The 26,553-nt window shown below is 40.3% G+C and overlaps 3 protein-coding genes across 21 annotated transcripts in view; 2 read left to right on the top strand and 1 right to left on the bottom strand.

The window, feature by feature from the left end:
- Positions 1 to 2,285: 2,285 nt before the first annotated feature.
- On the top strand, positions 2,286 to 5,004 carry crebzf (CREB/ATF bZIP transcription factor). Its single transcript, XM_072658593.1, has 4 exons — positions 2,286 to 2,416; positions 3,086 to 3,902; positions 4,099 to 4,171; positions 4,608 to 5,004. The coding sequence occupies exons 2-3, from the start codon at positions 3,139 to 3,141 to the stop codon at positions 4,154 to 4,156; spliced, it is 822 nt and encodes a 273-aa protein (XP_072514694.1). The 5' UTR covers positions 2,286 to 2,416; positions 3,086 to 3,138; the 3' UTR covers positions 4,157 to 4,171; positions 4,608 to 5,004.
- A 1,956-nt stretch (positions 5,005 to 6,960) lies between these two features.
- tmem126a (transmembrane protein 126A) lies at positions 6,961 to 8,718 on the bottom strand. The gene is made up of 5 exons (XM_072659082.1): positions 8,580 to 8,718; positions 8,215 to 8,335; positions 7,636 to 7,829; positions 7,446 to 7,560; positions 6,961 to 7,338 (listed from the first exon to the last, which is right to left on the bottom strand). Exons 2-5 carry the CDS (start codon positions 8,310 to 8,312, stop codon positions 7,137 to 7,139), a joined length of 609 nt encoding a protein of 202 aa, XP_072515183.1. The 5' UTR covers positions 8,313 to 8,335; positions 8,580 to 8,718; the 3' UTR covers positions 6,961 to 7,136.
- A 113-nt stretch (positions 8,719 to 8,831) lies between these two features.
- The window catches only part of dlg2 (discs, large homolog 2 (Drosophila)), a 297,266-nt gene continuing 279,544 nt past the window's right edge, over positions 8,832 to 26,553 (top strand). For 6 of the 19 annotated variants that reach the window (XM_072659077.1, XM_072659057.1, XM_072659051.1 and 3 more), the window contains exons 1-2: positions 8,844 to 10,458; positions 11,559 to 11,690. In XM_072659077.1, the coding sequence (XP_072515178.1) occupies positions 10,440 to 10,458; positions 11,559 to 11,690 (151 nt within the window). In that variant the 5' untranslated portion in view covers positions 8,844 to 10,439. Of the gene's footprint in view, positions 10,459 to 11,558; positions 11,691 to 20,433; positions 20,484 to 26,553 lie in introns of those variants that run through there. The other 13 variants (XM_072659062.1, XM_072659055.1, XM_072659058.1 and 10 more) reach the window with 6 other exon arrangements.

Raw genomic sequence — 26,553 nt, 5'->3', positions numbered from 1 at the left:
CAGGATGTGCCAGTTGGTGTGCCGGCAGTTTTAAATTGTGCCAGATTAAGTGCTGGCTGTTTTAGAATGTGCTGGATGGTACGCTGGCTGCTTTCAGATGTGTTTGGTGGTATTTCGGCTGCTTTAAGATGTGCTGGATGGTGTGCCAGCTGACTTTAGATGTGCCAGATGATGTGCCAGCTAATTTAATAGGTGCCGGATTGTGTGCCAGCTGCTTTAAGATGTGCCAGGTGGTGCGCTGGCTGCCTTAAGATGTGTTGGGTGGTATTTCAGCTGCTTTACGATGTGCTGGATGGTGTGCCAGCTGATTTAAAATGTGCCAGGTGGTGCTCTGGCTGCCTTAAGATGTGTTGGGTGGTATTTCAGCTGCTTTACGATGTGCTGGATGGTGGGCCAGCTGATTTAGGATGTGCTGGATGGTGTGCCAGCTGACTTAAGATGTGCCGGATGGTGTGCCAGCTGATTTAAGATGTGCCGGATGGTGTGCCAGCTGATTTAAGATGTGCCGGATGGTGTGCCAGCTGATTTAAGATGTGCTGGATGGTGTGCCAGCTGATTAAAGATGTGCTGGATGGTGTGCCAGCTGATTAAAGATGTGCTGGATGGTGTGCCAGCTGATTAAAGATGTGCTGGATGGTGTGCCAGCTGATTAAAGATGTGCTGGATGGTGTGCCAGCTGATTAAAGATGTGCCGGATTGTGTGCCAGCTGATTAAAGATGTGCCGGATGGTGTGCCAGCTGATTAAAGATGTGCCGGATGATGTGCCAGCTGATTAAAGATGTGCCGGATTGTGTGCCAGCTGATTAAAGATGTGCCGGATGGTGTGCCAGCTGATTAAAGATGTGCCGGATGATGTGCCAGCTGATTAAAGATGTGCCGGATGATGTGCCAGCTGATTAAAGATGTGCCGGATGGTGTGCCAGCTGATTTAAGGTGTGCCGGATGGTGTGCCAGCTGATTAAAGATGTGCCGGATGGTGTGCCAGCTGATTAAAGATGTGCCGGATGATGTGCCAGCTGATTAAAGATGTGCCGGATGATGTGCCAGCTGATTAAAGATGTGCCGGATGGTGTGCCAGCTGCTTTAAGGTGTGCCGGATGGTGTGCCAGCTGATTAAAGATGTGCCGGATGGTGTGCCAGCTGATTTAAGATGTGCCGGATGGTGTGCCAGCTGATTTAAGATGTGCCGGATGGTGTGCCAGCTGATTAAAGATGTGCCGGATGGTGTGCCAGCTGATTAAAGATGTGCCGGATGGTGTGCCAGCTGATTAAAGATGTGCCGGATGGTGTGCCAGCTGATTAAAGATGTGCCGGATGGTGTGCCAGCTGATTAAAGATGTGCCGGATGATGTGCCAGCTGATTAAAGATGTGCCGGATGGTGTGCCAGCTGCTTTAAGGTGTGCCGGATGGTGTGCCAGCTGCTTTAAGGTGTGCCGGATGGTGTGCCAGCTGCTTTAAGGTGTGCCGGATGGTGTGCCAGCTGATTAAAGATGTGCCGGATGGTGTGCCAGCTGCTTTAAGGTGTGCCGGATGGTGTGCCAGCTGATTAAAGATGTGCTGGATGGTGTGCCAGCTGATTTAAGGTGTGCTGGATGGTGTGCCAGCTGCTTTAAGGTGTGCTGGATGGTGTGCCAGCTGATTAAAGATGTGCTGGATGGTGTGCCAGCTGATTTAAGGTGTGCTGGATGGTGTGCCAGCTGATTTAAGGTGTGCTGGATGGTGTGCCAGCTGATTTAAGGTGTGCTGGATGGTGTGCCAGCTGATTTAAGATGTGCCGGATTGGGGTTCCTGCAGATCTGAGATTTGTCAGTTGCTTTAAGATGTGCTAGGTCAAGAGCTGGCCAGCATTCGGCAGCCGGGAGGAGTGCCATCCAGCAAAAAATGCTGTGTAAAATGCCAGCTGGCACCTAGCAGAAACGGATCCAACACCCTGTCATATTAGTATTAAATCAAGCTGCTGGTCCATATCTGCATGAGCTTTTACTGACTTTAAAGACTCCACACTACACCTACGGGATTCCTGTCATTTGTTTGTAATTCTCGGTAATAAATAAATCAACGTTTTTATCCAGTCAGTTTTTGTCGTAAAATGTTTATTGACTCACTTGCTGAAAGGGAGATGCATGATAAAATGTTAACTCTGTAGATTTGTCGAAACGGAGAATCGAAAGATTCGGTTCACTGAACTGAATCAAACGTCCCATTCGCCTCCACTGTAATCTCAAGCGCCGCCCAACTCCCGCGAGAACTCGAGTTATCGCGCCATTTTAGCTTTTACGTTCCTTGTCCGTCGGCTCGGTGGATTTCGAGCTGCTTCGGTTAGACTCACGAAACTTTACCTCTGTAAACAGACGGCGTTCTTTATCGAGTGGGGCGATCTGTTGCGTTTAGTGGGGTCAGCAGTAACACGCACGGTAAGTTTTACTTCATCAACGGCGGCCGTACAGCTTAGTTAATCGTAGAAGTCGGCTGCCTTTAAAAATGCTGCATCACTCGGAATATGGCGCTCAGCGCGTGGCCTACGAAGGCTGCTAACCTGGCTAACAGGGCGCGTGTTTGAAAATCTTTTCCTTTTTCTCGCACAATTATGATCTTATGTCTCATTTTGAGCCCTGAATATGAATGATAACATTATTACGGGTTTTCTGAGCGAGTATTGTGGTTGTTTTGAGACAGATTTTAAGCGTTAAACGGCTATAGTAGTTTGTTAGCTAGCTAGCGTTATTTGGCTAAGGCTGTTTGGGGTTTGGCGGGCTGGGTAGATTCACGGGATTATGCAACGAATACTCTTGTGACAAGCAGAGCCGACCAAAAGTAAAGTGGTATACGTCTGACTTTCACTAGCTAAGGCTTTTATTCAATGTTTGGGGCCATTTTGCAGTCTTTACAGTATTTCTCTGGCGACTTGTGTTAGCCAACTGACAAGGCCTAGGTTATAAGCGGACGCAACTGTTGGCTAGTCTAGTAGCTAATACTCGAAACGTCTGTCCTCTGGTTGCATTTGGTGATAATATAGCACGTATGTTATGAAAGGCTGGTTGGATGCCTTAAATAATTCTTCAATCTGTTTTTCTCACTTACAGATTGTGCAAGTCCTACTCCAGAGGGGAGGGCGCGTACTAATCACAAAGCAGCAATGATCACCAGGAAAAGAGGAAGAGTAGTCAGTAACGGCGCAGACGCCACATTTACAAGTGATTTACAAGAATGTGATCATCCCTTCATCACTTCTGGAAGTGGCATAAATGTACAAACCTCACCAGAAAGTGATTCGAATGACTGGGGACTGGATGACCTGTTAAGGTCTGACTTCAGCTGGGCCTTAGACAGTGATGACTTCGCAGCCTTTCCAGACGTTGGAATGCAAGATCCCGTTCTAAATGCAGAAGGGACTACGGACCAGACATCTGATGTGCCTGCTTCCCAAAGCAGAGGTTCGGCGCAGAGGCAGAAAATGCAAGAGCTTTCTAGTGGCATCAACAAGAATGCCATGGCGGCGAGAATGAATCGGCTAAAGAAGAAAGAGTATCTGCATGGCTTAGAGCAGCGTGTGGGATCATTGACGTCAGAAAACCGGCATCTTAAGCAGGAGAACAGCAATCTTAACAAGCGTGTGGAAGAATTGGAGAATGAGACTAGGTACTTGAGAGCTGTGTTGGCCAATGAGAGCATGTTGGCTCAGCTGTTGTCCAGATTAAGCGGTGTGAACGGCATGAAATTCTCTACCTCGCTTTTCCAGGAGCCCAATGAGAATGACCACGATTATGCCATGCCAAGGAAGAGAGTGAAGGTGGAGGACAAAGGTGCAGCAGGCGGTGTCTGTCTGCACGTGGACAAAGACCACGTCTCTGTGGAATTCTGCACTAAATGTGCAGAGAGTGCAAGCTCTTCGCTTAAAATGTAGGGTCAAGTATCTTACCTTTTCAGCGTTTCCTGAGACTGAACTATATACATGATGTAATGAACATCAAAGGGACATCACAACAATAATTGTCAAATGTCAAGAGTTAGCTGTTTGAATAAGGACACTGACATTGCATGTACATTAAATCTAAAATCTGCTTTCAATACAAGTTACTGCTAAACTTGTTGACAGTTTTCTTCCAGGTGCTTGGTCTGCCCTGCGGGATGAGTGGGTCTCAGAACATCCATGACTACCTGAATCCATGGTAAGGATCAAGATGTTGAAGACTGCTCAGAAATCATTCTCTTCTCAGATGTTCTGCAGTGCTCTCTACCAGTTCACGACACAATATGAACTTGTAAATAGATTTTTTTTTTGTTGAATGTAATGGAGAGAGAAGATTTGTCTTTTGTTTTGTGAACATTTTTGGAAAATACAATTTTGGAAAACAGGAAAGTAGATATTTCTTGTGAATTTAAAGTACAGAGGGCTAGTTAGTAATTACTGAAATGTTTTAAAATGATGTTAAAAGGTGAGGTTTCACAAAGGGTGTATAGATGATAGCCATTATAATTGGCAATGTATCTGAAGGATTAATTCAGAAAATAGTATGTTTTGTTGAAAGTAAGCCCTTTGTGAAATGTCACTATTTTTTTGGAGGATGTTTTTCATGTAGCCCCTTATTTTTCTTTATGCTAAAGTGGATTTGCTGTGGGGGAAAGCTGAAGAATCGGGACCAGCAGCTTGCATCATGGCCTTCTAAATTTAAAAAGGTAGTACAAAGGAGTGTAAGTTCAAGCTTTTACTGGTACTCCATCACACTGCAGTCAGTTTAATATGTAGCTCTATGCTATTCTTTAAATGAGTTAGTTCCTCATTTATGTATCTGCTTAACATAACAGCAAACAGGATTTTTACTTTACTGTAACAGAAGTACTTCAGCTTCATCACAAAACGAAGAAGAAAAAGGTTTTTTTTGGGAAGGTTTGTCCTTTTGTATTTTGGTAAGAGATGTTTTGTGTATGAGTGTTTGGAATCCAAAGAATGTTTAGAAACATGGTTATCAGTAACTGGAAATAAATCATATTTTTTTATCAACTCCTGTGAGTAATGTACATTTGCTTTAACAATTCTCCTCTTCTCTTTTCAAACAGCAGTCTCTTCATTCTCTGCCAGGGTCTAATCCTCCCTCTTTTCTAAGTGGATAAAGTGTGGTAATGAGTTTGCCTTTCAATACAAAGTCCTACTCACAACATACTTGCCCTCAGTGTTGTGCAATTTAGGGAAGAGAAAGTATACATATTTCAAGCGTTCTTTGGCATGGTCATTACTGAACACTTTGGATTGGCAGGAAAAAAAAACCCAGAACCACTTGTACTTTGTTCTGAAAATGTTCAGTTCCCCACAGAGTTATCTACAGTTTTAAAACCAGCCTTTGTGATGCATTAGAGGAGACTTTAATGAGCCTTTAGTGGTGGCCATATTAATGCTTGAATTTCTACATAGAACATTGAAAAACATTCTACATACATTGAAAGGAAAAACAACTTATGAATTAGTGATCCATGTAGCTGAAATGGAAATAAGAGCATGAGCAATTTGGTATTGCAGTGTAGGTGCCATAGTATGTGTATTTATTTATTTATTTATTAATCTTGGAAGGGGAGTAGACGTTTAAGAGAAGAAATGTTAGAAGCCAATCCGATGGGGGTTTAGCCCAACGCTGATGCCTGCCTGCTTGCTTCTTGCCTTTCTGAATTTACCATTCTGTGGCCTCCCAGCACAGGAAAAGCTGCAGTCATGACGCTTGGTTTGTGCATGAACCCGTTTACTCATAACTAACAGTCTCTTGATGTGCACAGGACACTGACAAAGTATCAAACGTGGTGCGTATTGCCCTGTCCGCATCAATTAGGTCTACAAGGACTTTACATAGTGGGTGTACATTTTAGTGTGAAATACAGAGCAACAGTTAGTTTTGCTCTGTAACAGTTTTAGAACTGGCCCAGTTTAGTTGTTTTGAATATTTACATTTACATTTATGGCATTTAGCAGATGCTCTTATCCAGAGCGACTTACAAAGTGCTTTACTATTTACCCAAGAAAAGCCTTAGCTAGTTAGAATAGACCAATAATTCAAAGGATACCTCTAAGCTTAGACATTACTAAACATTATCTCTCAATAAAGTGACAGTCTGACGTTTAGGTTTTGTCACTTCCATGTAGCCAGCTATGCTAAAGTAAATAGTTTTTTTGTTCTCTGGCATCTTTAAATGTTTGTATGCATCTGGGATTTTAATCTGTATGAGTTTTACTTTCACAATGCAAAATGATCAGTTAGCAATGTGCATCTTCTGATTTCTGAAGACTAACTGATAAAGGGCTGATAATTTCACACTGTTCATTACACATTTTCTTTTTTTGGTTAATTTAAAAATAAATAAAGTCTGACCGGTATAAGAGGTGCTTGGGTATGGATAAAGTCGATACCATTGACAATTGGTAGGGAGTTTAGTTCCATTTTAAAGCACAAGCTCAGGTTTTCTCCTATGACAGGCGAAGTGATGGGCAACACAAAGTAGTGGAGTAAAATAATCAAAAACAAATGGTCATAATGGATTTTTTGATTATTTGTCACATAACCTTGTTTTAACACTGTAGAAAGTAAGGCAGGATTGGTATTTACTAGAATAATATGTGTATTTTAAACAGCATAAGCACTGAATCAGAAGTTTGCTTGGTAAATAGGGGCAACCTCTGAAATTAATGGCATGAGGGTAGTTCACATTTTGCTGTGTGGTCAAGTTGGAACTTTTTGTGCCACCTGTTTACCAATATAGGTAAAATAAAATCTAGAATTTGTACTAGACAGATCTGTATTATACTTTACCCAAAAATATAACCGCCAGTGATGCCCCAGGCATCAGAGTGTGCCCTTGTGCTCTCTTGGTGGGCTGGCTTGCCCTACATGTACACTAATTGCTCTGTCTGATAGGTGATTACAGCAACATTGAACTGCAACTGAATGGAGTGGAATGATGAAACCTGAAGCTTGTCTAGACTCTCAATGTTTATTGTAAAGTTAGTGACAGTACAATTGACAGTTTGAGATGTGTAGTTTTAATGGTTTACAATATAAACAAACAAGCAATCTGCAAAAGTATATCCTCATCATGAGATACAATAGCTTTTAGACCAAGGTTTGGCCAGTGTTGTCATGACATGATGGCTTAATCCTCAAGGTCTTCGCTCTCTGGTAATCGCAGCATCTTGTGATAGAGGTCAACGTGCTTCGAACTCAGATAAGTACCAAACAAAGTTTGTACTACCAGTAAAGCCCACACTCGGTTTGCAAAGGGTTTGGCCAGGTTTTTCGTGAAGTTTAGCAAGTTTCTCAAGTTTCCCCTATCTGGCATTGGACTGCTTTTGTACCTAGAAAACAAGAGTAATACATCTTTAACTAGGTCACAGGTGACATGGTTTGCTATGTATGTAAATAGCAGTTACAATAAAGATGGTAATAGAGACCAAACACATACAAGGTTGCAAGTCCAGCGTTCACAGGTAATGCCAAAAAGAAGGGGTATATGCCACCACCAATCAAACCCACTAAAGCACCTCTAGTGATGGCACACATTGGGCAGTCCAAGTCTCCTGCAACAAGAAAAACAGTCACGACACTTCACACCTATTAAAACAGGCTTCATCAATTTCATTACAGTACGTTACCTGATAGCAAACGATTACTGACAGCTCCGTTGTATAATGCTGCAGTTGTCAGAAAAGGGAGAACAGCCATAGGAAGACTTGAGGTGTATCGTGCTTGGGTGACATTGAGTGCACGTCGACAAAAACTATTGGCAATCAGACCCACCAATGCGGAGTTGGCACTCAAATACAATGAGCCATACATAAGTACGTTCCTGTTGGAAGAAACAGCAATCAATCAAAGTTCATATGTACTGGGGTGCTTATGAAAAGCTGCTTACCACCATTTATATTAGAAATTAATTTTGATCCCCAAAAACAGCATTGGTGATCACATTAAATCTAATGTCAAAATTTAATAGTAGCAAGATTTAAGTTAATTTACCAGGTAATTTAATGACAGGTACAAAGTACAAATATTCTAATAGTAGAGAAATGTAGTTGTAACATGAATATTTATAATGCAAATTCAATAATCAAGTTGTGAAAGAAATTGAAACACACATATACATACACACACACTTTATTTCTATATTCCTAGTATTAATAACATTTTACTTTCTAAAATGCTGGAGCATCTTTGATGTTTCAGGTTCCTACCTGTCAGCCTCTGGTAACATCTCAAATTTTCTGCTGATCATTTTAATAACATCATTTCGGGGGACCAGCTGGGTTTGGCCTGTGTCTTGCAGTGACATTTTGCCACTGTGTTAAATGTGTTCTGTGGAACAAAATAAAGAAGTAAGCAACGTAGCTAGCTAGGTACATACGAGCCGACGCTGCATCCCCGCTGGATTACAGGACATAAGCGTTTGCTTAGCATAAAACCAAGCGCAGGATGTGACCTACAACAGAGGAGAGTCTCATCCAGTTACAGACAAAACCAACTGCGCTCCTCCCTCAACGCACACTTCCTTACTCCTGCCAAGCTTATCGTGTTTCGGATTCGCTGTATTATCACTTACCTTTATAGCTGATTTAAAACAAACGTGTATGCAGCTAGAACTCCCTTCTCTCAATATCCCGCTGCTCAGCACCAACAGGGCGCAGCCATGTCTTACCACATGTTACCGTGAACCTTCACCCTCCAAATTTCAGGAACGAAAGGGCTGCTTCTGATTGGTCGGTTGCCCCGTAAGCAGTTTGAATCCGCGCACACCATTGGCTGCTGCAGCTGTCCATCACGGCGGGCGTGTTGCAGCCCACCCTCTGGTTGCTAAGGCGAAACTGCTGTTGCTGCTGCTGCTGCTGCTGCTGCTGCTGCTGCTATTATTGCTGCACTCACCGTACAGAGTCTCACACAGGCAGCCTGGACAGAGATGCCCTGCAGCCAGAGACAGACAGCCGTGTAACGGGGACCCGTGTGAAGTACATTTCAGTCACCGGACGTTTTCAGAGGGGTTTGTTTATCATAACTGATCGGAATGACTTGAATTGAGGAGCGTATTTGGAGCGCAGAGGGCCACGCGTCTTCACTCCGCTAGCATCAACTTGCAGGTGTTTTCCGACAGGCGTCGCACCGACAAGCTGCTGTTTGCTCGGTGGCATTAGCCATGAACAGCAAGATGGTTTAATAATTCAGCTTTTGCAAGACATATTTTGGCTGTAGATACCTCTCTGACCACACGTCGGTCAGTGCGGTACCTTCGGTGTTTTAACTTGGCAACCCACTGTTTTTTCCGTCCTGTATCTATTGCTGTTGTCTGACTGAAATTAGCCTGCTCGCCCTAAACACTCAGAATGAAGGCTAGTGAATTTGGAGTGTCTACAGAGCCTGTGAGTAAAGTCAGCTTTGGTACTTTCCTTCTAAAAAATATAGGCTTCCTGCCTTGATAACACCTCTTTCCTTGTTATTGTTGTTTATTAATAGTTTATGAACTGCATCCTATTAACCAACGTCAATTTCTGACATCTACAAAACCAACGTGAGTTGATCTGTTATCTGTTACATCTCTGATACGAAACTAGATGATTTCTAGAACATAGAAATCATATGTAAATGCCCTGTATAAAGTATTGTATTTAGAGCTGTGTGAAGCCAGGAGTGAAATAAATGCTTTAATTAATCTAGAAAAAAGTCAAATTAAAGCTCTAATAAGTCTATGACTCCAGCATGTCCTGATCTCCCTGTATCTGTAGTATTGGTTTGACCTGTGACTGCTTTCCATGCATTTTCATTCATGCACGGTTGAGGAGGTGATGGACTCTTGCCTGCCTTTCAGATCATAGACATTTGCAATGACGAGAGTAACTAACTGAGGCCTTGTGAAAGTTGGTGATGATGATGATGATGAAAGAACACAATATAAAAGCTCAAGTGCTGTAAAACAAGAAAGACAAAACGGCCACAAAGCCCGACACGTGGATGCGAGAGCTGAGAGTGTGGCACCATGCCTTTACCCAATCCACTCCAGTCACATGTTGGAAACACGATGGGCTGCTTTCCTTAATCAAATATGCTTCACTTTCATGGACTGAATCACACACATGCACACACACACACACACACACATACACACACAGGTGGATCGCCCTGCATATCGGATTATGAGTTCCTTTCGTTCAAAGCTGATACTCAGCAGTCATGTGGAGCCCTTGCCTGCTGTTAGAGCCTGAGGTAGCTTTCCCAAGCCTTTTCCACTGCTGTTATGACGGCTCCACCACGTTGGCCTGTTGGATCTCAAAGCTGCAAGCTGGCACTGGAGAGCTAAATGGCCAGTAAGACACTGCTTTAGCAGTTAGACATTTTTTCCTCCCCACAGTCCCTCAGATGAAGCGGGATTGTTTGTGTGTTGGCAGTCCCACACGGATCTAGAGAAGCAAGAATGCCTTTAAGGAAAAGAGGTGAGGGTCTTTACTTTACTGGGTCTTATTTTTACTCAACAATGGGTCAGATTTGTATTGTCAGTGCTTAATAAAAGTCAAATTGATATTTCTGTTCTACATTGTAAATCATGTTTGTGGTATATTTAGTAAGGGTTGGGCCATTTAACGATATGTTGTACCTCTTTGAGCATATATTAGATATCAGCAGTACATAAATTAAGTAAATAGAGCATAATCTGGGCTGTTTGACTGGAGTGCAGTAGATGTACTTTGTTAAAGGCCGTTGTGAAAAACGAACTATTGTGATGGGACTCATGTATCAGCTTCAAGTATCATGATGTTAGCTTGTTGTCACATCACCCACCCCTAATTGTAGCCTGGATTCTGAATAGCTTTTTATCCATTTCAATCATAATTATTGGACTAATCGCATCTGTGTCATAGATTGGCGGTAATGGAGCTCATAGTGTAATTATAGGCTACAGTGTAGTTAGTTAGTATAAATAGACTCCAGTATAGAATACATTGCAGTGTGTCCTCAGATGGTCTCAGCTATGCTGTAGTTATGTCGCAGACTAATATGCAACACTTAACTGCTTGTCAGGTTTCAGTTGTGTGATGAGCTCCATGTCTCATGTATCAGGACTGCATAATGGCCAAGTCAAAGGGGAAGCAGAAGTTTCACTGAGCTTTCATGATGAGCCCATACACATTAGAAAGTGCCTTTCAGTTTGCAAGCAGAGGAAATTGAATTGGCAACCATGTGAATCTAGAGCATCTAGAAGAACTGCTCTGAGGTTGGTAGATGTGACCAAAAGTCTTGGTCCCAAGCTGTCTGTGGTTACCTCCAAGCACAGATTGTATCAAAAATGCATACACTGCTTATTTATGATCAAAAAGTGTATCTGCTCAATTTAGGCCAACATGACAGAACAACTTTATACCATGCTAAGATTTTAATGATGAGTAGGAAAATGATTATTTTGGTTCTCTGAAGCAGCTTAACTGGAAGATTGAGAGACTGTAGAGTATTCAATGTGGTTCTTTTGTAGTAATGCTTAAAGAACCATGTTTGGCGCTGATCTGTTGTGCCTGACCTTTTGTGACTGTTCTGGCAGATACGACCCGAGCTTTAGGGTTGCTGGAGGACTACTGCTCCAAGCTGAAGAAGCCAGAAGAACAGCAGCTAAAAGCTGCCATTCAGCGAGTGGTGGGCATCTTCAGAAGCAGCCTCTTTCAGGCTCTTATAGGTGAGTCTTTACACATGTCTGCTACACACAAGTACTGAAACACACAGAGGTGTTTTTGTTTTCAGGAGAAATGGGGTCAGGGGGATGTAATGGGATCAGAGTGCAAATGCTTCTCTTATTGATTTTGGTGTGTGGTTTTTACGCAGTGCTTTATGTAACAAAATGCATCTTTGGGTTGACAGAGTGCTTTGTCTTATTAGTGTGTTCATCTTATCAATGTGTTATTTGCCATTGTCACATTTGCTCTGGGCACAGTTAGTTCATTCTGGAGCAATGGGCTCTTTCTGCAGGTTTGGGCTTTTCTTCTGTTATTTTTAGCCTTGCTGATGTGGCAGGAGATGGGGTGCCGAGTCTCTGGTCTTTTTTCACATGCTTCTCTAAATCTTTCTTTCACAGGCCTTCGTTGGGTATACAAGCACAAAAAGGAATGAGATCTTAGATGCATGATTATTAAGTCTAAAGATTGGCTTTTGCATGGTTTATTATATCTTTCAGGGTCATTCGAAGTTTAGTCATTGCCCTCATTACCCAAACCTGCTCCTAGAGAGTGATAATCCTGTGGAGTTCAGGTCCAACATGCCTGGGATGAATATTTAGATGTCCCTGAAGGTCTTCATTACCTGGATGAGCTGCGTAAGATTAGGGTTAGCAAAACTCTGCACTGTGGTTGATATCCAAGACCAGGAATAAGCACTTCTGTTGCATCATTGTAAACCAACATTTGGATTATGTGCATCACAGATTAAAGAGTCTGCGCAGAAGAGACTCAAGGCAGAGCCAGACTCTCCTACTTATTTGGTAGACCTGCATCCTTCTCCTAGATCAAGCGTGTCTCAGACCACCTTCATTGAGCTTAAGGCCAATTCATGCTGTGGTGAGCCAATGCAGAGTCTGTGCTGTTGACTTAATGGACATAGATGTGTCTGTGTTGCTCTGCAGCCAAAACGCTAGTGTGGTGAGGCCACTTAATGCCCCTGTTTTGAAACGAAGGCGACTGAAACGGAACAAATTCTGTTGGTGTGGGATCAAATAGCTGTTGTTTACTTTTACTAAAATTTCTGCAATGAAAGAGAGAAAAGACGTTAGAGGAAAGGAGAGGAAATTGACCCTGTATACCCAGTTTGTCCAGTAACTGTAATGTTTAAACATTAAAAGTGCAGTTCATTGCAAGTCCCACCACAACTCAGCTATTCCATGTAATGAACAAAAAGGGCATGATACAGGCTGAAACCATTCTCTCCCAATCAATCACTTCATTACTAAGTGTAACCCCACCTTCTTATGATATAGCAATGGTTTCAAAACTGAATTCTGGGAGAAAATCAAAAATGTGCCAATATCAGCACAGGGAAAACTAACTGTTGGAATTTGACACTAGATTGACACAAAATGAGCTGGAAATTGCGCTGTCAGTGTTTTCTATAGTCATTGGGCTGCGGTAACAAACATTTATGAATGCTTATGTGAGCTATCTCACAGACACTTTAGGTAGCTATTGTTGAGGTGGATAGCTAGATGGCTAACTTCTGCCCATTCTGAGTCTTTGCCTAGCCTGGGGCATGGGCTGTTGCACTGCAGTGATATGTCACTCTCTGGCTTGAATTATTTATATATACGACTAATATATTGGCCCATTTCTTTGTATTAAAGACATAGATGTAAGCAGTGGACTTATTTCTTGGTGAGAAGTGGAGAATGTTATTGTCATTTCTCTGACAAGCTCTCTTAATGTGCTGTTAGACTCATTTAGAGTTTCTGATTAAATATGACTCCCCTCCACTCAGCCCTTATCGTAATCTATGGTTTTATGCAGAATGAGCTTCATTTGAACAATGAGAGATTCAGTTCGGGAAGGACCGGATTGGTAGTTCGTAGAGAAATGATAGAGACCTTTCTTATCAAACAGGTCTTTTGGTTGTGGCTGGGCCCCCTGCTCCAGTGTTCTTTATTTAAGAGGACTATGATATTATCGGTTATTAAAAGTTGAATGTTGGGATGTCCCCATCTTGTTATTTAGCACTGAAATGAAATTGTGTGTGTGTGTGTGTGTGTAAATAATTTGGGTTTGTAATAGCAATAGCGTTCACCTTCGCTCAGTTCTGGACATGCTCTAGTCGACTCTAGTCATCTTTGCCAGTATACGTTGGTCTGTTGGCCCACATGCAAATGACTACATGCAAAAGTGCCTTCTGTACATCAGTACCATTTTAGCATTAAACCTTTACATCTGCCCAGAGATCTAGTCTATACATTGCAGAAATGCTTTCTGGAAGTAAGCTAGTGTCTAGGCTTGAAGCTCATAAAGAATGCTGCAATTGTAGCTGCAAAACTCTTAATGCATCGTGACATGAGTGGCCTCACAGGATTTTCTTTGCAGATTATGTTTCTGTTGTGTTTGCTAGGCATACAGACTGCTTAAATGGTCCATAATGTCTCAGCAGATGTTATGTAGTAGAGACACAGTTCATCATGTGATGGAACTCTGCCTAACATTGTTGAACGCACATGAACATCAGTGTATTACAGAGATACACATAGAGAACTGTGTTTTCCACTGTTATGCTAATTAATGACACAAGCAGTTTGCTTCTGCACATAAGAATTCCACACAAAGCCGTGAATTGGTTGCACAATTTCGATCATCACTTTTCTAAGTGAATTTTTGCAAAATAGTAAGACCTAGGTTCATCTGTGTATTGCTTATTGTCTTATTTTCTTTGGATACAAACACATTTAAGCAGCGAAGAACAATGCCTTCTGAAGCCATGGCATTTCAACCTGCAGGAGCACCAGCAAACAAGGAGCTGTTCCTGCATGTTTTTAAGCCATACAGGCAATAAGTTCAAGCAGTCACGTGACAAAATTAACCAATCTCGGCACTGAGAGCGGATAGCTTCCACACACACACACACACACACACACACACACACACACACACACACACACACACACACACACACATTTGCCTGCACCAGGGTCCACTTGAAGCGAACTCAAGACCCACCGATTTCTGGAGGACCAGAGATTCTCTGATGTTCTCTGGGCGGCCCCCGGGCTTTTGCACTTGACCAAACATACCACACTTACCTGGGCTCAGAAAAACCTGCTGAGGTAATATATAGGGTACATATGGTACATAGGGTTCGATTCCCTAATTGAACAAGCACACCATGCAAGAGGTAGGCAATATGGTAAAAATATTATATCACAACATATAAAGACTGTTTTAATAATACGCAATATTAAGTATGTAGACAAATATATATTGCAGACAAAATGCATCGGTAGCCACAGATTCTACTTCAGAACTACTTATCAAATGCTCTCCCATACTTACTGCAGTGATTTTTTTTTTCAAAATGTGCTGAACCTCATCCTCCTTAAGCAAGACTTCTAACGCTATATTGGTTTACCTGTGTCACTCGGTTCAAATATAAGTTGCTTTGGGTGAGAGTGTTAGCCAAATGCCATAAATGTAAAGGTAAAATATAAAATGTTCTCCAATGTGTTTTGCCATATTGCTAGTTCATTTAACAACACTCAATTCATAGCAGTGAACATGCATAATCCTAGTATGATATTCTGCGTGCATTTCCTTGCAATACATTTCATGCATTTCTAAATCATTTTAAAATAACCTGACTATTTTTTACCATGCACTGAAAAGTGCCACTCCCTTTTTGTCCTCTGGGCAGAGCAAATGGCCAGCTCTTCCTTAGGGATTCAGGGTTTCCTAAGGTCAGCAACTACATACAGACCATAGCACTGAATTATGTAACAATGGAGTTGCACTGGAGTTCATACTGTAATTTGGTTATTTTATTTAGTCAATAAAAAAATCAGTAAACCAATCAAACTGGTTTACTCTTCAAAATAAATGTCCTTTTGAACACTGCCACAGAAGAACCACTTTTGAAGAACCATGCTTTGTTCTTTTAAATGTCTAAATAACATTCACTAGACTATTTGCACACTATCTTATTTTCTATTATAGAAGCACCAAAGAGTGGTCCAACTGTGCACCAATATGTTGTTAATTTGGTTCAGATATTGTTGTGGAGCCTTGCATAAAGTTTTCATTTCTATAACAAATTCATACTGTCTCAGGCTTTTCGTTTGGACTGTCATCTGTGCTACAGATTACTCTCTGCTAAGGTGAAGAGAGAGAATAATCTAGCATGTTGATCTGGACGTATGACTGTCAGTAGTATCGCCACCTCTTTTTATCCTTCCGAGTTCAAGTGGCTTCCTTTGCAGAGTTGCTTCTCATCGACCTTTAAGGTTGCTGTTAAAGATTTTCTAGATCTGTCTGACTGTGAGCTTGTGCTTATTGATTGTCAAAAAAGCTCCATTAAACAATAATGGGTCAGTAGTGCTTCCTGAAATAGCAGTAATCATCTTATGAGGCATTAGAGGAAGTGTAATCTGGTCAGGGTGTGCACTGATGAAGCCCCATCACAACTAAAGTGGAGCTGCTGCTTAGCCACTTAAGCCATTCACACACACACACACAGACACACACACACACACACACACACACACACACACACACACACATACACTCATGCTCTGAGAGCTCATCAATGACACGTGAATACAGACACTTATTCAACATTCAACACATTTATACACTCATGCGCATACAGACAGTGTTCCCTGACGCACACACACATATGCTCTCACAAATGAGTTGTGAGTCAGGGTTAAATTACTGTCCTGTTTATTATTGCTAAATGAGTAAGTGCTATGGGATATGTGGGAATGAATGTATTCAGCACTGTGTTTAACCTCCAGATTTATGGGCGCTCACCTTCCTGTTAGTCTCTTCAAATGTAGGAAAACAGGACAGGTGAATAGATAGATACTGTTCTAGTTCAGTATATGGATGCCAGGAATCTTGGAAGCCACTGTGTATAGGAATGAATGAATTAATTAATCCTTGAATAAGTGTGTGTGTGTGTGTGTGTGTGTGTGTGTGTGTGTGTGTTCGTGTTCATGTGAGTTATGCTGCACATGTTCACTACAATTTCAATTGATTGCTTTTAGCTTTAGGTCTGAGTTGGGGAATTGATTTTCCAAGGCAAAAAGCAAATTCTGTTTGGCCCGCAACAGGACTGTGTTACAGATGATCATTTGTGTCATGATGCTAAAATGTTCCCATATTGGGCAAAAAATGTAAGTTCCACACTATATTAAGTGTCTCTAATAACTTTTGGTTTTGGTCTCTGATTACATACTGTTGATGTATGCAGTGTTACTGATGGATTACAGTAGGGAAGCTTCTGTAAACATTGTATGACTGTAACTGCTTTTCCATTACAGCTATTGCAGTGAAACTCAATTTGATACAAATTTGAATTTACATTGTCCTACTGTGTTATCAGCCAGTACACCACCAGTAGTTACATTATATTACATGGGTTGTTTTATGGTGTAATTACACAGTTATTAGATACACATAATATAAAGTGGCACCAAAATGTCCCCATAACAACATTATAAATAAATTAGAAATGAATGTAAGTAAATGCAACAAAGCACCTGATTTTGAAATGATCTGATGGCATGAGCACACTTATCAATAGATAAGTTGACTCAGGGCATGCTGCTGCAATTGAGATGAAATTTCAGTAAATAGACAAATTGATGTACACAGTTTCCTTTATAAAGTTACATTCTACCTATTCTACACGTATCCTTCCATTTACCCAAAAATTGCAAATCTGGGTTAGCTGTGAAATGACTAGATGCTTAGAACTACACTTCACAGGACAGATCACATTAGTATTATACATTGCATCTGTGAGTAAGTGGTCAGCGACCTAATTTTGTAGTTTTGCCTCTGAATCCTGGACTGGTGAATCTTCATAGCCAGTCTTTAAGTCTCATTTGCTAAATATCCATTATAGTTCCTGTTCATGCGGATTGTTTTGATACAGAGCCACTGCAGCCCAATCGGGAAACCAACCACAGTCTGCCAATTTTTTTCCACAGAGATCTTTAATGGGCCCCATTTGTCACTGTCAGATGAACAAGGTTGGACGCTGCCCTCTTTAATAGTGCAGGCATGGCTCTGTGCTCGTGTTTCACAGAGAGTCCGTCCCACGAGGAGGGCTTTTTTTCCCTACTGCTAAACTGTAATTAAATCATTCCTCTCATGGGATGACTGTCCCCGACAGCATCAGAGAGAGGGAGAGAGAGACATCGGTTCCATCAGGAATTCAGAATTAAGTACTAGACACAGAGAAAGTAGGTTTTAGGAATATCGGAAAAGCTGAATGGTCCATAATGATATGATAGCTTGCTGGGCTGTTATATCAGAATAGCTGAACTTTTTTGAATACAAGAAGCTGGCTGTGCTATTTCTGGAATTTTTGAAAAACTGCCTGTACTACAATGCTAGAAAGCTTAGCTTGTCTGTAATATCAGAATAGCTGGCTGTTATGGAATGTAAAATGTTTAGTAATGTTAGAAAATCTGGCCTTTCTAGAATGCTAGAGAGGGTGGATGTCCTAGAATGTTAGAAATGCTTGCTGCTCTAGAATATCTATAAAAAAAACCTGGCTATTCTAGAATGCCATAAAACTGTTCGTTCTAGAATATCTAAAAAGCTGGCCATTCTACCTTTGAGCTGTTCTGGAATATCTATAAAAAAAACTTGGCTATTCTAGAATGCAATAAATCTGTTCATTCTGGAATATCTAAAAAGCTGTGCGTTTTAGCATGTCTGAAAACTTGGCAGTTCTAGAATGTCAAAAAAGCTGATTTAACAATGTTAGAAAAGTCGACCTTTCTAGAACGCTAAGTAAGCTGGTTGTGCTAGAATGTCAGAAACGCTAGTTGTTCTAGAATGTCATTAAAGCTGACAGAATATTAGAAAAGCTTAATGTTCTAGAACATTTAAAATATGTCCATTTTAGAATATCAGAAAAGCTGGTCTTTCTAGAAGTCTAGAAAAGCTTGGTGTTCTAGAATTTCTTAAAAGCTGTTCTTAGAATATGTAAAAAGCTTTACAAAAAAATTACAGAAAAGGTTTATGTAAATGTAAATGTAATGTAAAGGTTTAGAATGTGAAAAAAGCGGACTGAGTGTCCGAAAAGCCGGAATTTCTAGAATTTCAGAAAAGCTGACTGTTCTAGAAAAATATCGAAGTCTTTCACTCACCTTTACACATGTGTAAATGTGATGTGAAATTATTTTTTGTTTTGAAAAAGCTATTCTAATAATGAGTGGCATTCAACTGGCAGTTCTTAAATGTCAGGAAAGCAGGCTGTTCTAGAACATCTGAAACCCTGACACTTCTAGAATGTCAAAAAAGCAGACAAACAAGCAAACAAGAATGCAAGGGAAGATTATATTAGAAAACTTAATGTTCTAAAACATAAAAAACAGGCTGTTCTAGAATGTCAAAATGTTTTAGAATATCTAAAACCCTGGCAATTCTAAAATGTCAAGACGCTGACTAAACAAGAATAACAGAAAAGCTGTCCAGCTGTGGTGGGCAGTGGTGGCTCAGCGGTTAAAGCTCCGGGCTATTGATGACAGAGTTGTGGGTTCGATACCCGGGCTCAGCAAGCTGCCACTGTTGGGCCCTTCACCCTCTCTGCTCCCCGAGCCTGGAGTTGGCTGGGTGTGTGTGTGTGTGCTCACTGCTCCTAGTTTACTAGTATGTGTGTGTTCACTACCACATGTGGGTCAAATGTGGAGGACACATTTCGCTGCAGTGACAAAATATGTGCAACTTTTCTAGCATTTTAGAAAAAAGCTGATTGCTAATTGTAAAATCTGTCTGTTCTAGAACATCAGAATAGTTAGCTGTTCTTAGACTGTCAGAAAAACTAGAATGCTAGATATATAGAATATCTGAAAAGCCGGCTTCTCTCCAGAATGTGGAAAAAACTGGTCAAGTGAGAACTCTGAATATTTTATACCAAATGACTGGGCATTACAGCCATCATAGTGGTGCCATGTTGCCTCGGTTGGATGTTGTCAGTGTGAGTGAAAACACTCCAGGCAGCTTGTCTGTGGGTGTGAGTGAGTGAATGAATATGGTTCTCTGTGGGTGTGAGTAAGCATGTCACTGTGTGTGGTGGGGGTGTAAATATGAATTTTGATGCATCATTTTAAAGGTGGCAATTCAACTGAATCAGTTTGGGAATATTAAAATCAATCATTCATAATGTTCTCCAATAAATCATGCCTTTACATTTGGCTAAACTAAAATTCCCAGCCTACTCTGGAATGCTTGGTGTATTGATTGTACTGCTTGTGTTCCCTCCTGTCACATTTGTGTATTTCATGTATTTTTAAAAATGACTGAATGGTACCAGAATAACGTTGGGAGATTTGAAAGTTCATGATGCACTGAATCATTTCCTGCAGATTTGTAATCAAATTGAATTGTTGTTAGGTCAGAGATTTACACTTCTTGTGTGGGGATTTTGTCAGGCTGCAGGTGGAATGGGATTAGGGGTGGTGATTCCTGCATGTCACACAGTTCTTTCCTGACCTGGAATAATCTGGTGGCCTTCCTGTGTGTTTGTTTAATCTCGCTTCTAACAGACATTACAGCGGGAATCCTCTCCCCCACCTCTACCACTCTCTCTATACCCACTCCAGCTTTGGCCTTTTCGGTTTGGTTCCCTTGCGGACGGAGTTTGGTTCCTTTGCTGAAGGGCTGAACACATGTGAAAAGACCTGCTCTGTGTAAACTGATGGAAGTTGGAGTTTTTGTTCATGCTGGACATTTGGTGAAGTGACGCTCGGGTCAGTGACCCGAGGCTCTGATCACAGGTCAGTGGTGGTTTGTGAATGAGAGTAGGTCTCTGGTTCGTAAGTTTGATCCTGAAGTATCTGTGTATGATTTCGGTGCTCCTGTAAACCCATTCCAGCTCAGGAAGTGCTCCTAAAGTAGTTGATTTGTCGGATCAGACGTTCAGGGCAAAGACATGGGTGCTCCGTGTTTGCATTAATGTAAATTTACCCCATGCTATCTGAGTAATGCTACTCTGTGCTAAGTAACATCTAAAAAAGCTTGTTTAATTTGCACTGTTTTGTTATATTTTCTTCAGCACATCTAAAGAGACAGTATTGTAACAAAGTTACAGACAGAACATTTACAGTCATACATTGTAAGTGTTATGTTGTAAATGTGAGGTTGTGGACGCCATGTGTAAAGTGCAGAAAATAGAATAAAAGAAACCGGGGGCTGTAAATCTGTATTACAACTAATTCTATCACCCAGTTGTAGTTCTTTGGTAGGTGATAGCTGTTGTGAGTATGCATCCTTTGTAAGCAAAAAGGGTTAATTGACAAGTAACGACAGTTACACAGAACCGTCTACAAAATGTTTTCCAAATAGTTCTTTGGATTTTCATAGTTTTGAATAAAACTATTGACTTTATTAAAGAACCTTTGGTGAACCCTTTTTAAGAGTGTAGTTAAGGTCTTTAGGTCAGTTATAAGTGTTTTGTATGAATGTGAGATGGCACACATTCTTGCTCTTAGGTGGCTGGGGCAGTTATGTTAGAATGTCCATTTAGCTTCACCTACAGAAAGCATCACTTTGCTCCTTATCACGTATCACAGTAGCAGTTCATAATACTCAAATAGTTCAAAAACTGGTTTAATATCAGTGAGAATGTAACAATAAAAAGTGCAGATCAAGGTGCTTTATAACATGAAATAATAAAACAGCAAAAGCAATAGCAAAAAACATACTAATTAACAACGGCATGTAACTTTTAAATGTATTTCTTTTTACTTGTTTTTACAAATTGTGTATCAAAGTGCTTTACAAGATGAAATAATAACACAGTAAAAGCAATAGCAAAAACGTACCAATTAACAACGGCATGTAACTTTTAAACTTTTAAATATTTTTTTACTTGTTTTTACAAAATGTGGCAGTTGAAATGTGTGTAATGTAGGCCTGCAGCGTTATACCATGTACTTTGTAAACTGTGGTATGAAAATTGAGGGTTATCACACATGTGTATATTTGCTTAATACTGCTATTGGAAAATAATGCAACCGAACAGAGATTCCCACCAATTTATTACTACTTTCAGTTTAAAACCAAACAGTCAATGCATTAATGAAGAAAATAATCAGCAGATTAATGCATAATGAACAAAATTTTTATTTTCAAAAAGGACACATTTTGCATAAAATGTAACTATAGTAAAACTTTTGTTCAACCAAAATATACAGTTTTCATTCCTCTAAGGGTCCATTTATAATAATAATAATAATAATAATAATACTGTGGTACTGTGGTATTTCCTGGGGCAGTTATCATAACGTGGAAATATCATACAGTTGCAACCCTAGTGTAATGTAATGTTTTGTAAGAAGTTAGTATCATGGTAGTGTGACACAGTTGTCACTGTGTTACAGTTGTAAAATGTCACTTTTTTAGTACAATAAAATAGTAAACAATTTAATACTATAACGTTCAATACGTCCAACTCAAAAATAACACAATCTGTATTTCATTCTGCTTTTGTTTTAGTGCAGTTTCTGTTTGGATATGTTAAATGTCCTTATTACTACTAGTTATTGGACAGAGAAGTTTACAATTGATTTAACATTTGAAGGGTTTTGTTTTGATTAAAAAGTGGTCAATAATCAGAAAATCAGATGTTCACTGAATGTGTTTAGTGCTTTTTATTTACTTTCATCGTAATATTGCTTTGATATCACATTTTTGTTGTATGTTGGATACCTGTGTGTCCTCTTTTTTTTTTTTTAAACAAAAATATGGTCTCCCTAGCCTTGGATACAATTTTTGACGATGATCAGCACACATTCAACCAGGTGTGTCTAAACTTTTGAGTGGAACTGTATGTCAAATTACACTTGTTATCAAGGTTATAATTTTCTATAATGTGGAATCTCCAATGTCCATCCTACTCTGTTGTATACTGTAGCATGTCAGAGGGACCTGTTCTGCTTTGAGGTGAATGCTGACCAGCAGATATGAACTTTTCCCTTACAAAGCCTTTACCTCCTGAGCACTAGTAGATACAAACTGCTGATCTGCTCTGGGTCTGCTATTAATTAATACAGTCACTGCTTGCTGATGTTCGATTCTTCTTGGAAAATGTTGCCATCTTGTGGAATATAAGGAGAATACCCTTATGCTTTTCACAGACCCTTAAACTTGCATTTTGGAGTGCACCCTAGTAGCTGGCTAGAACAACGTGCCTGAATTCTGGTGATGTTGTATGTGATTACAACCTCTTACCTTTCTTTGGTACATTACTTTTCCTTTTTCCATGCATCCTTGCATCTTCATACACTGGCAGGCAATACACCACTGTTGAGCCGGTATGTGTTTATAAAGAAGGTAATATGTTTCTCAGTGCATCCAGCATGTTTGCAGATACAGTAGAGCATTAAGATTAAGGCAATTGAAGATGTGAAGCATGAGCTAACACATGCATATAGGCTTCTTTGTGTCAGTTAGTGGTCCTAAGCTCACAAGTGTAATACAAGTAATTAGGAATGCATGATAATACTGCCGTTACATCAGTGATAGTAGATACTTGCTTGAAAAAATATTGGCATCCGACACATGTTACAGAAGTATATATTTCAGTAATATTTCACTCTGATATTTTGAGGGTGTCTTTGCTGTATACAGAAAGAGCAGAATGGCCAGGTGGCCCTTTGACTATTGCACTAAATAGTCAATTAATTTTGCTGCATTTATAATCTCATAAGGCTCAGTGGCCTTTGCTCCAAAGGTGTTATAGCATGGCTGACCGTGCACTCTAATCCAAGTCTTCTAGAAGAAGTAGTAGAAGAAGACAAGTGTTATAACGGTAAAGGTGCTTAATGTTGTAAACTGAACATTTGTCTGTAGTGCTAATCTACACTTAACATATCAGGCACCAGCATCAGCCCAGGATTCCCACTTTGTTGCATCCCTACTAATATTGGTTTTACTGTAATACTAAAGCAGTTTCCTGGGCTGATGCTGTAGCACATATTGCTGCAGTACCATTGGAGCCAGTAGTGCCAGCAGAGGGCACTCTGGTGTTCTGTGAAGTCAGAGGTAGGGAACTCTTTTAGCAAAGGACATTGTAATTGTGTAATTGTAATTTCTACATTAATTTCTCTCCAACTCTTGTAAGCAGAGGTCTAAATAAGTCCTGATTTTGGCAAATCAGATTGCTTATCAGATGTATTGATTCATGCATAGTTTCACAATAATATCAGATAATGAAAGACTGTCTGGTTAATAACAACACAGTCTGTTTTCTGATTTTGGCCATGGTAAATGATGACCACTACACCAGGGCCCAGTGCATGTACCTGCCACAACCCTTTAAGATAAGTCACAGGAGAGGTGCAGTCTGTGCTGGTCTCCATGGTAACACAGGCATTGGGCTGACAGGAGCACGGTGTCACAGCGAGCGGGCGGGACTCAGAAGCTTCGACACGTCCTATTTAAAGAAAATAAACGAGTGAGTGACTGCAGCTTAATTCTGCCTCTTCCATCTCTTTTCACGCAGCTCTAAGATTAGAACAGCTGGAGTCTGCTGCAGCTTGGGTGATTAGTGGACATGATCCACACATCGGCCAGCGTGCGTGCTGGTGTTTTGAGTAGTCGTGGCACTCTCTTCCGTTATGTCTTGTTTAAGCCTGTATTTATCAGTGGAAGGGCCATCTAGAAGTTCCCTGTGTTCCATAATCTTCTAAACAGCCCTACCATAAATAAATACAGGCATAAAAATTGTTCTTTTGAAAGCCAGCTCCCACTGTTGGAAAAGGGTACAGAGCACAGCCTCCATTGATCCAGGACTACTGTGGTGCAGCACATCTGAAGCAAAATGAGGTTAAGTGCTTTGCTCAGGGGCACAACAGAAATGATCAGGGGAAGACAGCATCCCTTGATCCATTGCCACTTTTTTGTTTCAAGCCAGCAGGTCTCCAGGCACTGCTGTGTAGCCGTGATACAAGTTTTGCTGCCACTGATACAAAACTTTATGTATTGTTGTGTTCAGATTTCACTAATTTACTATTCACTATAGCATTTGTTATATTGTAAACTGACTAGGGAGCAACCAATGAATGACTGAAAATGTATCAAGTTTTATCACTATTTAGTGAAGTATTTAAACAACACTGCAAACAGATAACACTGATGTTTTCTCCCAAATGTAGGCTATACTTGCTAGCCCAAGTATGCTGACAGCCCAATATTGACAGTATATTTCTTCCCTTCTTCTGATTCCAGTAAATTCTAAGAATTTATATCATTAGACTAAAATGTATAGCATTGAACTAAACTTTACAGAATTGACCAGAATATTTGCATTAGACCAAGATTTAATATCATTAGTTCGGATTTGGACAAAAATGTAAAGAATTTGACCTATGTCATTAGACTAAAATTGATAACATTCGACCAATAATCTACAGCATTAGACTCAAAAGAATAACACCAGACCACATATGTATAACATTAGACCAAGAATTTATAGCATTACACTGAAATTTATAGCAGTGGACAAGAATTCATAGAATTTTACCAAGGATGTATAACATTAGACTAAACATTATAACATTATACCAGTAATTTATATCTTTAGACCAATAATGTATAGCATAGGCAGACATCATCTCTGTGGTCATTTCCACAATCCAAAGCTTCACTTTAGCTAAGTCCATCAGGTGCTAAAAAACATGGAAGATAAAGATTCCCAATTAAGTAAAAACTAATATTCAAATTAGTTTGGATGTGTCAGACCTTTGGAAAACACTGTTTTCTAATAAGGAGTGATTCTGAATGTAGCATTTTTGTGTCAAATGTGATATGAGTATGAAGTCAGACCTAGTCTAGCACATTACTGATGATGCTGAGTTATCTGTAGTTTTGTCAGACCATTATCAGGCAGTCACAATTAAATCCTGTCATAAATCCAAAACCTCATTTGATAGCTCCAGGCCGTTAAGTGGGGTTAGTACTGGAAAGCAATCACAGCTGCTCTGTTAGAAGAAAGAGGAGTAGAACACTTTTCCTGTCACTTTTGAGCCACTTCAGTGGAAGAGTGGCAGCAATTTAGCTCTCAGTTCTGAAGCGAGCTCATCTTCTATATGGAAATGCACACGTGTGCCTTTTGATAGAGGTTATTTACTGAATAAGACTGTGTGTTCTTTCTGGCATGTAGAAAATCTACAGTAATGTAGAACTTCTAAATCCTCAGGGAATGTAAATGCTTAATTGCTTACGAATTAGGATAATATTGGTCTTGTGGGCTACCAAAATGCCTGTACAAAGTAGATCCTATGAATAAGCCAATTCCTTCATGTAGTTACCCGCAGTGTCTCCACTTTTGATGCAAATTGGATCATCCTGATCTTGGGTAAAGCTTGGGTAGTATGCAGTATAGCCAGTGCTATGTAGGGTTCAGTCAACAAAGTTAACGTAAGCTGGTAAGCTGTGCATCAGCAGAAAGCCAACCCAGCACTCATTGCCTACTGTAATTATTTTAATGTGGTGGATCATTCTTGTAAAAGGACCCTTTAGGTCAAATGTGTTGTTTAGCTACTGCAATTATCTCCTTAATCATCTAGCTATGTGTAATACCTGAAGATACAGATAGCTAATATCACAGTATGAAATGATCACTGAGGCAAGCTGTCTCTAGGGATAGTTACTGTGAATGTATTAATGCATTTTTTTACATCCCAATGCAAAAACATGACTGTGTGCATCATGGAGATGTGATAATGCATCCTGAAGCATAGGTGTTTTATTAGTTAAAATATGTAATGCAGTTGCATTTCCTTAACACCAAGATTTGCACACAATCAGCACTAAACAACACCCTACTCCAGCACAGAGATGTCA

This window comes from Salminus brasiliensis, chromosome 16, assembly GCF_030463535.1.
Source record: "Salminus brasiliensis chromosome 16, fSalBra1.hap2, whole genome shotgun sequence".
NCBI lineage: Eukaryota > Metazoa > Chordata > Actinopteri > Characiformes > Bryconidae > Salminus > Salminus brasiliensis.
This window is presented reverse-complemented; position numbering and strand designations above follow the sequence as displayed.